The sequence below is a fragment of the Cebus imitator genome, unplaced genomic scaffold, assembly GCF_001604975.1.
Source record: "Cebus imitator isolate Cc_AM_T3 unplaced genomic scaffold, Cebus_imitator-1.0 Scaffold41, whole genome shotgun sequence".
NCBI classification, from domain to species: Eukaryota; Metazoa; Chordata; class Mammalia; order Primates; family Cebidae; genus Cebus; species Cebus imitator.
In genome coordinates, this window is record NW_016107356.1 from 2955666 (window position 1) to 2971103 (window position 15438).

At 40.7% G+C, this 15438-nt stretch overlaps 1 protein-coding gene across 1 annotated transcript in view; it reads right to left on the minus strand.

Moving 5' to 3' along the window:
* PAXBP1 (PAX3 and PAX7 binding protein 1) overlaps positions 1–11927 on the minus strand; it is a 38876-nt gene extending 26949 nt beyond the window's left edge. Inside the window, exons 1-6 of the mRNA XM_017526116.2 lie at positions 11389–11927; positions 9823–9951; positions 4108–4284; positions 2197–2418; positions 1264–1367; positions 10–227 (exon numbers count right to left, since the gene is read on the minus strand). Of these exons, the coding sequence (XP_017381605.1) occupies positions 10–227; positions 1264–1367; positions 2197–2418; positions 4108–4284; positions 9823–9951; positions 11389–11731 (1193 nt within the window). The 5' untranslated portion in view covers positions 11732–11927. The remainder of the gene's footprint in view (positions 1–9; positions 228–1263; positions 1368–2196; positions 2419–4107; positions 4285–9822; positions 9952–11388) is intronic.
* Positions 11928–15438: the final 3511 nt, after the last annotated feature.

Consider the following 15438-nt stretch of genomic DNA (forward strand, 5'->3'; position numbering starts at 1 on the left):
CTGCCCTACCTGTCTTTAAGCTGTTTCTTTACCAAATCAATAGTAACGGGAGTCATCTCATTACTGGGAGTTTTGAAAGGGACTGTATTATCTGTTTTTTGAGATTTGGCATCTGATGATCCATAGGCCGTATAACTATAAGGAATGCCATAGGATGAGCCATAAGGCATTGTCTGGTAAGTGTTCTGGTAGTACATATTCACTTCTGTGGGCTGACTGGCTTGAACCTAGAAAAGAAATGGGACATAGATGAAAACTAGTTGTTAAAACTTTGAAAAGAATAATAAGCCTTTAGAGTTAAAAAAAAAAAAAAAAACCAGCAAAAATTATACCCATTTGCCAAACATTATGGAATAATTGCAGAATTCTTCAAAATTAGACAAAAGCAGGTTTGGATGAATGTCCTATCTCTTGGTAGAATCACTGAATTTATTTCTAATAATTTTCAGAAAAACAGATTATCAGAAAAGTTCAGAGCTGGAAGGGACATCAAAAATCATTTAAGGCCACCTTTGATCAACGAAAGGGGATACATGCCTTGCCCATGGTCACAGAATCAATGGGCAACCAGGGATTAGAATCTGAGACTCCTGACATCCAGCCCAAGACTTTCTCTATTGTGCCATTTTCTTAACTTCACCCAAATGTACGCCAATTCTGCCTAAAAACACTATTAACAAAAATAGGTTTACATTTATGCAATTTTTCTCACTGTATTACTTACTTTTATAAAACAAATTGTTATAACTATTTGGGAAGATATTTTTTCATCAATCTCAAATTTTTGCATTATTGAGAAATCCATTTTCTTCAAAATAATTCTTAAAGTCCAGAAGATAAGCTACACACAAAAAACGTTCTATTTAAAGAAATTGTTCTCAAACTTGAATGTGCATCAGAATCACCAGGAGGGCTTGTTAAACAGAGATTGCTGGCCCCAGTACCCCAAGTCTCTGCCTCTGTAAGGTCTCAGGGGACTGATAATTTGTTTCTAATGAGGACCCAGGTGATGCTGATGCTACTAATTAAAGCACCACTTTGAGAAAAACTGATCTAAGAAACTGGAAATCCTCCCATCATTCTGACTGCAAAAAGCCAAACATAACAGTTTCTTCTAAAAGCCTATGTGTATATATATATAACCTCATGGGATTTTATGTCACTTGAACAACAAAAATTCAATGTGGAATGTTTTCACTTTAACAAAATAAACAAAAAAGACTTTTTAATCTTTTAACTTTTAGTTTAATTCTTTAGCCTTACCTGAGGGATATTAATTCCTTTCCTTATCTGCTCCTGTTCCCATCGGCTGAGTTCTTCATCCTGTTCTCCGGTTACTAAAGCATCATCATCACTCCCCTCAATTCCTACAGCCATAAGCAACAAAGAAAAGTAGGTAACACCCAAAGAGCAAAGAGGTAAGAGATGCTATCCTGACATTTCACAAGAACTGAGCAAAACTAGTAACTCAATCTTACTAAAGTGTCTAGTATGATCTCCTCTCATTTGGTAGTCCTGACTTTGCCTGTTTTAAACACAGTATCCCTTGAAACTAAAGGCAGTATTAATGCAATAGATAGGTTTCTTAATCTCTGTGAACTTGACATCAACAAAGGGAACAAAACCTAATACCTCCTAAGAATACTGAATTACATGAATTTATGCATGTAAACTGCTAAGCACAATACCAGCCACACAATAAATGTTCAATAAACATTAGCTATCACAATGATGCTACAGTTTTTAAAAATTCCAGTAAGACACTTGTACCGAAGGAAGAACAGTCCTCTAATATAAAATTTAATAAGTGTAAATGCTTTTTACTTGACTATAATATCAAATCACATCTAATAGCATTGGAGGCCAGGCATGGTGGCTCACACCTGTAATCTCAGCACTTTGGGAGGCCAAGGCAGGAGAATGTCTTGAAGACAGAAGTTAAGAGAAACACAGCAAGACCCATAAGTAGAGAAAAATTAAAAATTAAAAATTTAGCCAGGTGTGGTGATACACACCTGTTATCCTAGCTACTCAAGAGGCTGAGACAGGACTGTTCGAGTCCACGAACCAAGACACTGCAGTGAGCTATGATTGTACAATTGCACTCTGGCCTCAGGGATGAAATGAGACCCTGCCTTAAAAATAAAAAAAAAAAAGGCAATACAATAGACTTACTATTTAATTAAATCAAGTTACCTATTTCCTCTGCAATTTTTTGTCTTTGTGACTTTTCTTTCACAGAAAAAACTATCCGGCGTTTCTCATCATCATCTTCGTCATCACTGGCATCATTCTCATCTTCCCTAACAAGGCGGCCTTTACCAGGCTCATTATCATGAGGAGTGAAATCTCCCAATTCTCGGGCCATTTGGCGCTTTTTCCTTGCAGCATGTATAAAAGCTGCATCTGGAATTTCTCCTAGAAACAAATGGTAAGAATATGGCAGTATGAGAGGTGCAAAGTTTCTATTTTCTTGAAAATATGAAGGGTAAAATAATCCAAGATAGCCTAATCACAGTGATGTTTTAGCTGCTTGCACCTCCTTCCCAAACTGTGTCTACAGACTGACAGATTGTTAATTAAGTTTAAACCGAATCTAAAAGTCATTGAGGAAACTAAAAAGAACATATAATCATAATACATATGGGAAAGAGTGGGATGGGGTAAAAAGGAAAAATCCACCAAAGCAGTTTTATTTTAACTGTAATTTTTTTTTGTTTTTTTTTCATTTTTAAGAAATAGAAGTGGCCGGGCATGATGGCTCACACCTGTAATCACAGCACTTTGGGAGGCTGAGGCAGGTGGATCACCTGAGGTCAGGAGTTCAAGATCAACCTGCCCAAATTGATGAAACCCCATCTCTACTAAAAATGCAAAAAATTAGCCAGGCGTGGTGGCGGACACCTGTAATCTCAGCTACTCAGGAGGCTAAGGCAGGAGAATCACTTGAACCCAGGAGGTGGAGGTTGCAGTGAGCCGAGATCACACCATTGCACTCCACTCCCTGCCCCTTTCTCACCCCCTCCAGCAAGAAAAGTGATGAAATTGAATTACTATGCTAGAAAACATAAAAATAATAATCTCATGACCCTAAAAAAGCGCTATTTGATATACAGTACATTTCTCTTGCAGATAGTTTTTAGTTCACCTGTAATCATACTGAATATTTAATTTTGTACATATTTCTCTTATTAATCATACACTTTATTCCATGTTATTGTTCTCCATAAACATAATTTTTAATGGCTTAACACTTTCTGAATGGAGAAGGCATAATCTGCCACATAAATTAGCCTTTTGACTATGGTAAAAATTAATGCCTCCCTACTTGCCTGTCATTTTAACAGCTACATAATATCCTAGCAAGTAAATGTACTGTAATTTACTAATAAGCCTTTCCCCTCCTGCTAGACATTTTTTCCTAAATGCTGCTCTTTGCAAATGTTACAATAAAAACATGATTTCCTTGGGAAACATTTCTAGATATGAAATTACCTTGTCAAGAGTAAGAACATTTTGAAATCTATTGATTCATATTGCCAAAGAGCTTCAGAAGGGCTGAACCAATTAGATTGCTAGTAGGGATGTATGTAGAGAATTTACTAACTTTCTCAGCCCAGAGTAGCATTTTTTTTTTTAATTGTATAAACATTAACAGGAGTTAAATGGTACCTCTTCACGATTTAAATCTGGCTACTAAGCACTTATTTTATTCAAAAACTGATTAGCCAGTGGATAGAGCTGCAAACTATTTTTTGCAGAAAAGTAAAAAGGAGTGTGAACAGAAAAGTAACAGAAATTACTTTTGCTTTTATCAGCAGTTTAGAAGGAGGTTAAGTCAGTCTTAATCTGGGACTATGGGACCATCTTCCATTTTCTTGAAGACTCATTTGCAAAATAAAATTACCTGTCTGTGAATAAACTTGGGAAAGTTGGGAAGCTTCTGGTTCTCCTATTTTCTATATTTGCAAATGGAAAAGCTCCCTCTTCAAACAGTAATGTCATAGTAAACACCACTTAGCTAATTCCTTCCTAACAATCATCTTTAAAGATGGCCCATTCTTGAGGGGTTTAGTTTAGTTCTGAGAAATTCTTTTGAGTACACACCTGGACGGAGAACATTCAATGAAGATAAAGCATTTGAAAAAGCCCCACCAGCCTTTGGCTTTTCTTCTTCTTTTTCGCTTTCCATGTCCATTTCATCTTCGCCATGTTCACTGATGATGACTCCATCTTCCTGATTTGTATCCTTAACATGTCCTGTTTTGTCCAAAGGTTGTTCACCTAAATTTTTGAAGAATTAAAATATATGTAAAATAAATTTCATAAATTTCCATGGTATTGACATCATTAAAGATTTTTTTAATTAAAAAAAAAAAAGAGGTACTTTTCATTCTCAATTATGAGCTCAAACCAGTAAAGCTTGAATTGTTTTTAATTATTTACTAAAAACTAAAAACTCTTGCGTGCATGAGTATGAAATAGTGTAACAGACAAAATTAGGTAAAAATAATACAGAGGATTCAAGGATGCATTTGAGGCCCTGCTCCATCCCAGCTTCAGCAAATTTTATCAAAATTCCAACAATTTACCAAAATCAACTGTTTTTTCCTCTAAATTCTTACATGGAACTGCTTGGACTTCTTTGAAGCATTACTTCACTCTTTGTCAGTATTTGATTAACCCCTAAGCCCATTCAAGGCAACTGTTATGAACAAAGCACATTTACAGCCCAGCTAAGTCTCTTAGTAATGGACACTTACATGGAATACCTTCTCAGTTCAAAACCACTTGTCAGCTATCACCTGAAGAGGTAAGACCCCAGCAGTCACATTTACACCGTGCAAGCCTGACCCCACTGCCATGACTCAATGTTTAAGAGTGGACTTCTGAATGAAGCAGAGATAACCCAATTGTCTTTCTGGGAATCTGGAATCAGGTCTGAGCCTAAAGGCTATGATATGTAAACTAGGAAGGGAGCTAAGGAATGGCCACATTCTGCCAGCTGGACAGAAAACAGAGTTCCCTAATTCTCAGTTCTAATCCACTCCTGAGGCCCATTTCAAGATTGCTTTCCTGCCATTGGCATCCAGGAGGCACCACTACATCTTTATGATAAACTACCCTGGTTTATATTGCTTATAAATAAATAGTTCTACTACAGCCTCTGTCCCAGGCAAAATCAGAGTGTTTCCCTTGAAGCACTGAACCTGGTAATGCTCACAACAGGCACAAGAAATATACTGAAAGAAAGCAAAGTTTATTCTAAATATCAGATATTTTTCTGTCATTCCCTTAGAATGTTCCTGTCCCCAAAACTGCTTCAAACTTCTTCCTTCTTCTCAAACCATACTGTACTCCCTTAAATAACAGTCCCAGAGATAATATCCCTCCCCTCTTTCTAACTTTACCAAGAAGATTTTAAGTCACCTGTTTTAGGTTCTTTTATTTATTCTTTTTTAATTTACTATTTTCTCATTAGCCAGACTTCCTTCTTAAGTTGATTCTGAAGCTATGAGATTTTAAAGCTCAATTTATCACATTATTATTAGATGGAGTAAAAAATTACCTATTTCCTTTTGTTCTAAACCCATGCTAGGCCAGGCATAGTGGCTCACACCTGTAATCCCAGCACTCTGGGAGGCCAAGGCAGGTGGATTACCTGAGATCAGGAGTTCAAGACCAGCCTGGCCAACATAGTGAGACCCTGCCTCTACTAAAAATACAAAAATTAGCCAGGTGTGGTGGCATACACCTGTAGTCCCAGCTACTCAGGAGGCTGAAGCAGGAGAATTGCTTGAACCCGGGAGGCAGAGGTTGCAGTGAGCTGAGATTGCACCACTGCACTCCAGCCTGAGCAACAGAACGAAAGTTCATCTCAAAAACAAAACAAAACAAACCCATGCTAAACCAATGGCTTTTAACAAACTAAAAACAAAGTGCAAAAGGTCTACCACATCAGATATGCTCAGATAATGAATGATTCCTACAAACTTTAAGATTCAATGTTACATTAAATTCACAAGTATTTGCTTATGATTGAGCAAACGCAAGCGATATGCAAATGTTAGTAGTCACATGTTATCCTTTCAGACGTCTCAATACAGATGCTAAATAATCTTTTTCAAAGCTCCACTCATGCCTTCAATTTCATTTACTACTACTTCAGGAAATTTGTTCTCACAATTATTATCTGCTTCACCTTAAACCTGGTCAAGCTCTCCCCCCCACTCTTCTACAAAGACACACAGGCTTCTCTTTATCAAAAGAGCTTTCCTACTTGACTCCATTGGTCCCTCTAGTATCTACTTCTCTCTCTGCCAAACTTCCCAAGGAAGCAGTGTGGACCTGCTGCTTTCTACTTCCTCATCAACTTTTGGGCCTTGACCGGCCTTTGATTTCACCCAACCTAAGCTCAGCACCTAATCCAGTGGCTGCAGCCACAGCTAATTCATGTATGATAGCATCATTGAATAATTTGGCAAAAGGAATCCTTTTTCCAAACAGCTCTGAGGGCACTGAGTCTGGCTGGTGGGCCACTCCCATCCGGTCAGAAGCCCTCCTCAAGTTAAAAGCTTGGCAATCCTGCCAACAGTCCCTCCTTGGTCCTCACTTCTCCTGACTTTTCTTGTACTAGTTTGCACAAGTGACCATTATCTTCCTGAAACTTTCCCTTTTCCTCTTTGACCTTTCTGATTCTTTTATCACTTTAGTAAATCTTCTTCTCTACATGTAGGCTTACTACAGAGTGGAAGTCTTGGTCTTCAGTAATTTTTCCTTTGTATGTGGCTCCCTCACCAATTCCATTCCCCTTTAATTATCAATAAGCACCACCCCCAAATCTACATTTCTAACCATTCACTGGCTACTTCCACTAAAATTCAGTTTAAAAAGTGAAGTCATTACTTTGAAGTTAATTGTCTCTGCCTAGTAAAGAGGGTTGAAGATAGGAAGAGTTCTGGATTGTCAACTGATTAATGACAGACCTTTATTTCAGTGTTTACAGTTACAATCGATAATACATATATTCAGACTCTGCCTTCAGGGAGGACATTAACTGGAGTTATCTGGTGAGTGGAGTATCAGAATTATGTGAGGATAGAAGGAAGAAAGAGGTCACAGAGATGGCTTCATTAACTTCACACTTGTTTCAATTTCTAAACCCAACAGTATATGGCAACTGATATGACTTGGCTGTGTTCCCATTCAAATCTCAACTTGACTTTTATCTCTAAGAATTCCTACGTGATGTAGGAGGGATCTAGGGGGAGGTAACTAAATCATGGGGGCTGGTCTTTCCTGTGCTATTCTCATGATAGTGAATAAGTTTCACGAGATCTGATGGCTTTATCAGGGGTTTCTGCTTTTACTTCCTCTTCATTTTCTCTTGCTGCACCATGTAAGAAGTGCCTTTTGCCTCCTGCCATGACCTCCACAGCCACGTGGAACTGTAAGTTCAATTAAACTTCTTTATCTTCCCAGTCTCAGGTACGTCTTTATCAGCAGCGTGAAAACAGACTAGTACAGCAACCATGACGACAGGCCTTTCTCAGTTCTCTCTTATCCTGACCTTTCTTTTACTATCTCATCATACATAGTTGGTCTCAAGAATTCTGGGGAAAATGAGGCAGTTTCCTAGACTCCAAAATAATTAGTTCTCCCAAAAACATTCTTCCTTCCACTTGCCTTCCCTATTCTTGTATATAATTATCCATAACCAAGTAACCCTCTGGTTTCAGTCTTCCCCTTCCCAAAACTCAAGTTGAAATTTCATTGCCATTGTAACACTATTAACAGGTGGGGCCTTTACATGGCAGTTACAACCTGAGGGGATTAAATGCCATTATCCCAGGAGTCAGTTCCTGATAAAAGGATGAGTTTGGCAGGATATTCTCTGTCTCAGAGGCTCACCTGCCCTTCTCCCACGTTATGACACAACATAAAGGCCCTTAGCAGACAACTATGCCATGCTCTTGGCCTTCCCAGCCTCCAGAACTGTAAACCAAATAAACCTCTATCGTTTATAAATTACCCAGTCTGTAGTATTCTGTTACTGGAACAGAAGATGGATTAAGACACTTCAGGACAAACGCTCAAATTTGACTGTTTCTTTTAAATCCACTATGGCAAAGTGTACATCAAGCCTACCAACTGTTCCCTTGGAATGGTTCTCAAATCACTGTTTCTTTCCACTTCTCCCCCTACAACAACAGAAAACATTTTTAACTCATCCAGAATTTCCCACTAAATCAGTAGAAGCCTTTACTCCTGCTCAACTGCGAGACCTTTTAAAACCCACTATTAATGGATCAAAGCTGGCCCTTGAGTTTAAACTGCTTTAGGCCTTCAATCTCTCCTCATGCCACATGTTAATACCAGGGTAAAGTTTCAAACGGCATTTATCATGTCACCATCTTGGCAAGCCACTGTGGCAACTCTAAACCCTTACTGGATACTGAACATCCTTTACAATCTGTCACCCTGTCTTTCACATGGAACTTCTAACTACTTCCTTCACAAATCATCTACTCCGACTGGTCAGGTATACTTAGTCTTTTCCAAAATGGCTTTAGTCATTTTATTCCTTGATCATACCCCCATACCTTCCCTTTGGGAATTTTAATTATCAAAGATCCACCTCCAAGTCCCACTTTTTCCCATAAAGCAGTCCTCCTTCCTCTGAAAAAAGAAAGTGTAGCTATCCTTTGGACCACTGACTGAGCATTTTGCCAAACGCTGATTCCTCTTACACATTTATAAGATACTGTCTCCACAACTAGATTGTAAATTTGAGATACAATGTCATACTTTTTCACATTAAGCCTGTAAGTAAGAATCTGGAAAATCATGATTCTCCCTTTAATTCTGTAAAATAAAATAGAATTTGCATGAGAATAACTGAGACCATGGAATATTATACTGGATCCACTTTCCTAAAAACAAAATAACTGCTTAACATTTTTTAAACTGGCTGGGCGCAGTGGCTCATGCCTGTAATCCTAGCACTTTGAGAGGCTGAGGCAGGTGGATCACAAAGTCAAGAGATCAAGACCACCCTGGCCAACATGGTGAAACCTTATGTCTACTAAAAATACAAAAAATTAACTAAGCGTGGTGGCAGGCGCCTATAGTCCCAGCTACTAGGGAAGCTGAGGCAGGAGAATCATTGAACCCAAGAGGCGGAGGTTGCAGTGGGCCAAGATCGTGCCACTGCACTCCAGCCTAGGCCACAGAGCGAGATTCCATCTCAAAAAAAAAAAAAAAGCAGGTTTTGAGAGACGTAGGAGACATCTGTACAATACACCTGTTTCATTATTCTAAGGAGTCTTCATCTAGTATCAGATAAGGGTGCTGAGTGGGAGTAATACCAATATTACCAATATTAAACTTAGGGCATGCCTAAAAGTTTTGTAAGAATAAAATTCACTGTGCAAATACAACCAGAGATATCAAAAATCTGCCTCTACAAAATAAGTACAGGAATTTGCACAACACTGCTTCAAACAGGAATAAACCTGTGTCTTAGGGTGAAATGAGAAACCTTTCTCTGTTCAACAGCAGTCTGCACACAAGCAGGAAAGCTGTGAGAGAATCTAGTCATTGCAGCAGAAATGTTGCAGTGGCAACAATTCTGTCATTTTAAAAAATACATTTACAAAGCAGCTGTGTTACAATTAAATAACAGAATTGTATTGCTACTCAATGAGGGCCCTTGACAACAACAGGGTCCACTGAATGAGTTCAGAAGAGATATAGCAAATCACTGTGAGAAAGAGCTTTCATTTTGTCATTTCAAAGGAATTCAATTAGTATGGCACTTACTTTCAGCTGATGAGTTGAGTTCTGTCTTAATCTTCGATTTTTCAAGATCTTCTTTATATTCTTTCTTGAGCAATTTTACTATCTTTTTGCTATAACTTGATTTCTTCACTTTGAAAACTTCTTCATTTTCTTAAAAAAGAAATTAAATGAAGTCTGTAGCAACTATTTTCTGAAAATATTTTCCCTTCTTTCACAAGATCTTATGAGCTGTTCAAATTCTCCCAAATACATATTCATATGCCAAAATCATTATATAATTAAGTCATTTCAAGTCTGTCACAGACTCTCAAAAACAGAGGTCAACTTCATAAATTAATCTGAAGTAATGAGATTTTGAGACTTTTTAAAGGAATAGCACATGTAACTTCACAAAATTCTCCTATTATTGTCTTCCTTAAATCAACTAGTTAAGGAAGGGGAAAAAAACATTCGAAATGTTTTTGAAAAAGCACATCGCCAAGTCATTAAGGAACCTGAAACAAAATATCTAAAATTAAAAGGCGCTGTCAATTCTGAGTAACTACATCCATCACAAGCTGACATAGGTGTTTGAAGACTAAGGTAAAAGCAAATCATTTTTCTTTGATTTGAAATTTTAAAAGTTCTCAACACTTTATAAAATAGCTCATGTATCTCAAAAACAAAAATCTTTCTGTACTCCTCTCAAACCAAACAAAAAGTAACAGCAATGCCAAAGATAAACTGGCTACCTTACAGGAAACCTGAAAGCCTCTCAAATAAAAATGCAAGTAAGATTTCCAAAACTTTTAATTTCTTTTTCGTAACATGGAATTACTTGGGTTATCCATATTCAAATAGTCAGGAAGTAAAAAGATTTAAGGCTGCTCATTTAAGATCAGAAATCCAAATCCACCGCAGCCTGGCCTCCCACAGGGAACTGGAGCAACTGCCTTGCTTTTACTATTACACTGTCTCACCTCACTGTTCCCAAAGCCAGTGCGAAGAAAGCTGGGTATCTGCTACCCCTACTTTATTTTTACAGGTAAACTGAGGCTCAGCGACTGCAAGGGACTGGCCCAAGATCACTCAGAACCAGAGCTGCATGCAACTGCAGGCTTCTGTTCCCTCTCCCAGTATTCCTTTTTACAAACCCGGCCTTCTCAGTCGAGGATGCCTGGACAGAGCATCCAAGAAGTGTGCGCGCAGTGACCTGCAGAGGCCTCGGAGAGCATGCCAAGAGCAGTCAGGACACCCACATCAAGTTGGCCCTGAAACACGCCAGGCAGAAAAGAGGCAGGACAGGGAACACCGAATTTCCCCTGAAACACTTGGAATGCCTGATCTGAGCTACGGCCCCGTGGAGTAGGAAACGCACAGGAAGACGGTGCAGAGGAGGAGGTTGTTAAGAACAGGCTGGTGGCAGCGCGGGAACGCGTCCCTTGCCCGAGCAGAAGGCCGGAGGCAGGGGAAGATTCGCAGCCGGTCGGGCAGCCTGGGGCTCCGTTCCAGGGTTCAGGGACTGAGCGTCCAGAAAATACGGGGTCGGGGGCTGGGACCTGCGCCGGGGATGCGGCAGTCTAAGGGCGCCCGAAGCGCGCAGTTTACCTTCCTCCTCGTCCTGGAAGCTGAGCAGGCTTGCCCGGGGCACCTCTTTGTTCTCGCGAGGCCTCTTGCGCGGCTTCAGCCCGTTGCCGGGCTCCGCGCCGCCGGGGAAGCCGCCCCCGGCCTCAGCCCCGAGGCCCGGGGTCAGCGCGGAAGGCGGCGGCGGCCCGGGGCCCAGCAGCGACTCCCCCCCGGGGGCCCTGTCGCTGCCGCCGGGGCCCGCCTCTTCGCCTGTGCCCGGCGGCGGCAACAACGGCGGCGGCTCCTGCTCCTCATCGCGTTCCCGTTCTTCCTCCTCGGAGTCGTTCCGCTTGCGCACGTTCACCCGCCGGGCCTTTCGGAACATCCCCGCGGCTCGCACGGCGGTAGCACACCCGCTCCCACACCGCGGCCCCAGCTGCGCCTAGCTCGTGACGGCGCACGCGCGCTCTCCCCAGCTCCAGCCCGGTCGAGTCCTCCCTGATGCTACCGCGCACCTTACGTGCGCGCATGCGCCTGTGCTCCCACGCGCTCTCAATACTTGGAGAAGGAAAGAGAGAGAGAGACAGAGAGAGAGAGAGAGAGAGAGAGCGCCCCACACTTCTCGCGAGAGCGCCAGCTCTTTGCATCGCCCTCTGTCCCTTTGGAGGACTATTAGCGTGGAACTCCGGTGTCGTTTGACAGGTCACAAAGAGGATCATAGAGATGAGAAGAAAGAGTAGGCCCTGTTGTCCCTCAGACCGCGATGCTGCAGTGCGTCTTCTGCACTTACGCGGAGCGGTCGTGCGTGGAAACCTCCCGCCACGCGGATGAAGGAGGAGGAGAAGGGGAGGGGCCAGCGAGAGAAGCCGGCTTTGGGGAAGGAATGTGTGATCTAGAAGGTGGAAGAGTCCTCTCCAAACTTTGACCTGAGGTGTGACTATGGTAATTACTAGCTACTCTTGAGTAGTAATACTTTGTATTTCTACAGCTTTATAGCTACAGCGCTCTTTCAAAGACATTGAATTTCTTTATGATACAATGTTACTTCAAAGACATTAAATTTTATGATACAATGTTACTTCAAAGGTGTTGAATTTCAGTTATGATACAATGTTACTTCAAAGATACTGAATTTTATTTATGATACAATGTTACCTGACTTGATGTCCCCTGTTCCCCAGTCTCTTCTCAGTTACAAGGAAAGCAAAAGTGTTTTCGTAAGAATGTCAAGTTTGCAAGTTTGCTAGCAAGTCTATGGCTAAATACTTTCCGAAGCATAGTGAATTTCAGAAACAAACGGAAGAAAAATTGAGCCAGGAGTGGGGAAAGTTGTGACATTTCTCAGACTTGCGTTACAAAGCCTTGGCTAGCAATGCTTTCAAGGGTGATTGCGCCTGAGGTTGAACTCACAGGCTTTTCCTATCTCATCACCGAACTTGAAGTTTTTCCTTCGGGCGAACACCTGTGTATTCGAAATCATTTTGATGTTTCGAAATTAAAAGGGTAATCGGTATAGTGAAAAAATCCACCCATGTCTTGAAGGCTGTTCACTTTCTCAGTGGCAATGTTAACAGTTTCTTATGATGCCAGTTTCTTATGATCCTCCAAAGATGTTCTATGAACATAAAAGCAAATAAATATGCATATTTTAATGTGTTTCCCCTTTTACAGAGATGGTATGTAAACAGTGCATTTTACCATAAATTGGAGATTGGCCCATATCTGTATATGAAGACTTGTCTCATTCTTTTTTTTAAACCCAGCTGCATAGGGATTCATTGTTGGGATATACCATAATTTATTTAACCAGTCCCAGAAGCTTTTATATTTAGATTAGTCTTAATAATAATCAGTGCTGTAATGAAAAGCTTTGAAAAACTGTCACATTTGTAGGATTGGAATTGCTGGATCTCAATATATGCATTTATGATTCTGCTAATTCTAAATCTCTCTTTTTAGAAGTTATGCAGTTTGTACTTACACCAGTGAACATTAGGATGCCTGTTTGCCCACACCATCCTGTCAAAATTTCAGTAAGATTAAAATTCCAGGTTGAAGCAGAAGATCCCAAGCACTCCAAGCATTTCTTGTTTGTTTGTTTGTTTGTTTTTTGAGAGGGAGTGTTTCTCTATGGCCCAGACTGGAATGCAGTGGCATGATCTTGACTCACTGCAACCTCTGCCTCCCAGGTTAAAGCGATTCTCATGTCGCAGCCTCCCAAGTAGCTGGGATTACAGGCATATGTGGCTAATTTTTATATTTTTAGTAGAGATGGAGTTTTGTCATTTTGGCCAGGCTGATCTTGAAATCCTGACCTCACATGATTCACCCACCTTGGCCTCCCAAATCGCTGGGATTACAGGCGTGAGCCACTGCATCTGGCCCCTCCAAGCATTTCCATTTCATACACATCTCCCTCTTTTCTCTGATTTTCTTTAATTGGATTTGACATGTACAAAACTAGGACTCAGTTTTGGAGCTAAGAGCATCCTCTGTAACATTAATGTTTTCTTCTTGTTAATAGGAAAGGTTAATAACATCTGGCTTCCATTCTACTCATATTACTCTCAGTTCTTATATTCTGGCTGTTCAGCATTGGTGTAAGTTCTGATTCCAACAGAATGTTTCACTGGTGAAATTGAACTCCCTTTTCTAATCATAAAAGATTCAAATTGTGCCTGGTCAGCCTCCAGACACCTGAGCCAAGAGAAAGATTTGCAGTAAAATGATTAGGGTAGCCATAGCAAAGATACGGTCCAGAAGCAGAATATGTTATTATGTTGGCCTGAAATTTCAAGAATTTCTTTTTTTTTTTTTTTTTGAGACGGAGTTTCACTCTTGCTACCCAGGCTGGAGTGCAATGGCGCGATCTCGGCTCACCGCAACCTCCGCCTCCTGGGTTCAGGCAATTCTCCTGCCTCAGCCTCCTGAGTAGCTGGGATTNTACAGGCACGCGCCACCATGCCCAGCTAATTTTTTGTAGTTTTTAGTAGAGACGAGGTTTCACCATGTTGACCAGGATGGTCTTGATCTCTTGACCTCGTGATCCACCCGCCTCAGCCTCCCAAAGTGCTGGGATTACAGGCTTGAGCCACCGCGCCCGGCAAGAATTTCTCTCACTGTAAATGGTGATTGGATGTGGATAGAGGGAAGAGCACCTCTCATTTTAAAGTGAGCCGCAGTACAAGCATGTGTCACTTGACGGGATACATTGAGAAATATGCCGTTAGGCAATTTCATCATTGTGTGGACATCATACACATACTTACACAAACCTAATAGCATAGCCTACTACACACCTGTATGGCATAGCTTATTGCTCCTAGGCTACAAACCTATACAGCATGTCACTGTACTGAATGCTGGAGCAATTGTAACACAATAAGTATCTCTGTATATAAACATAGAAAAGATACAGTAAAAATATGGCATAAAAGGTTTAAAAATGGTGCACCTTGAAAATCAACAGGAAGTTGGGAGAAAAAAAAAATGAGGCACCTGTATGGGGCACTTACCAGAAATGGAGCTTACAGGAATGGAGGTTGCTCGGTGTGAGTCTTGAGTGAATGTGAAGTCCTAGGATGTTACCATACACTGCTGTAGATTTTATAAACTACTGTACACTTAGGCTACACTAAATGTTTAAACATATTTGTTTCTTCAATAATAAATAGCTTACTATACCTTTGTTGGCTTTATAGCTTTCTTAGTTTTTAAAACTTCTTTTTTTGTTGTTGTTGTTGTCATCATTTTTTGAGATGGAGTTTCACTCTATCACCCAGGCTGGAGTGCAGTGGCATGATCTTGGCTCACTGCAACCTCTGCCTCCCAGGTTCAAGCAATCCCGTCTCAGCCTGCCGCGTAGCTGGGATTACAAGGGTGCACCACCATACCCAGCGAATTTTTGTATTTTTAGTAGAGATGAGGTTTCACTATGTTGGCCAGGCTGGTCTTGAACTCCTGACCTCAAATGATCTGCCCACCTGAGCCTCTCAGAGATTTGGAGTTACAGGCATGAGCCACCGTGCCCAGCCATTTTTTAAAACTTCTTGACTTTTGTAATAACACTTTGCTAAAAATACACATTTAGAG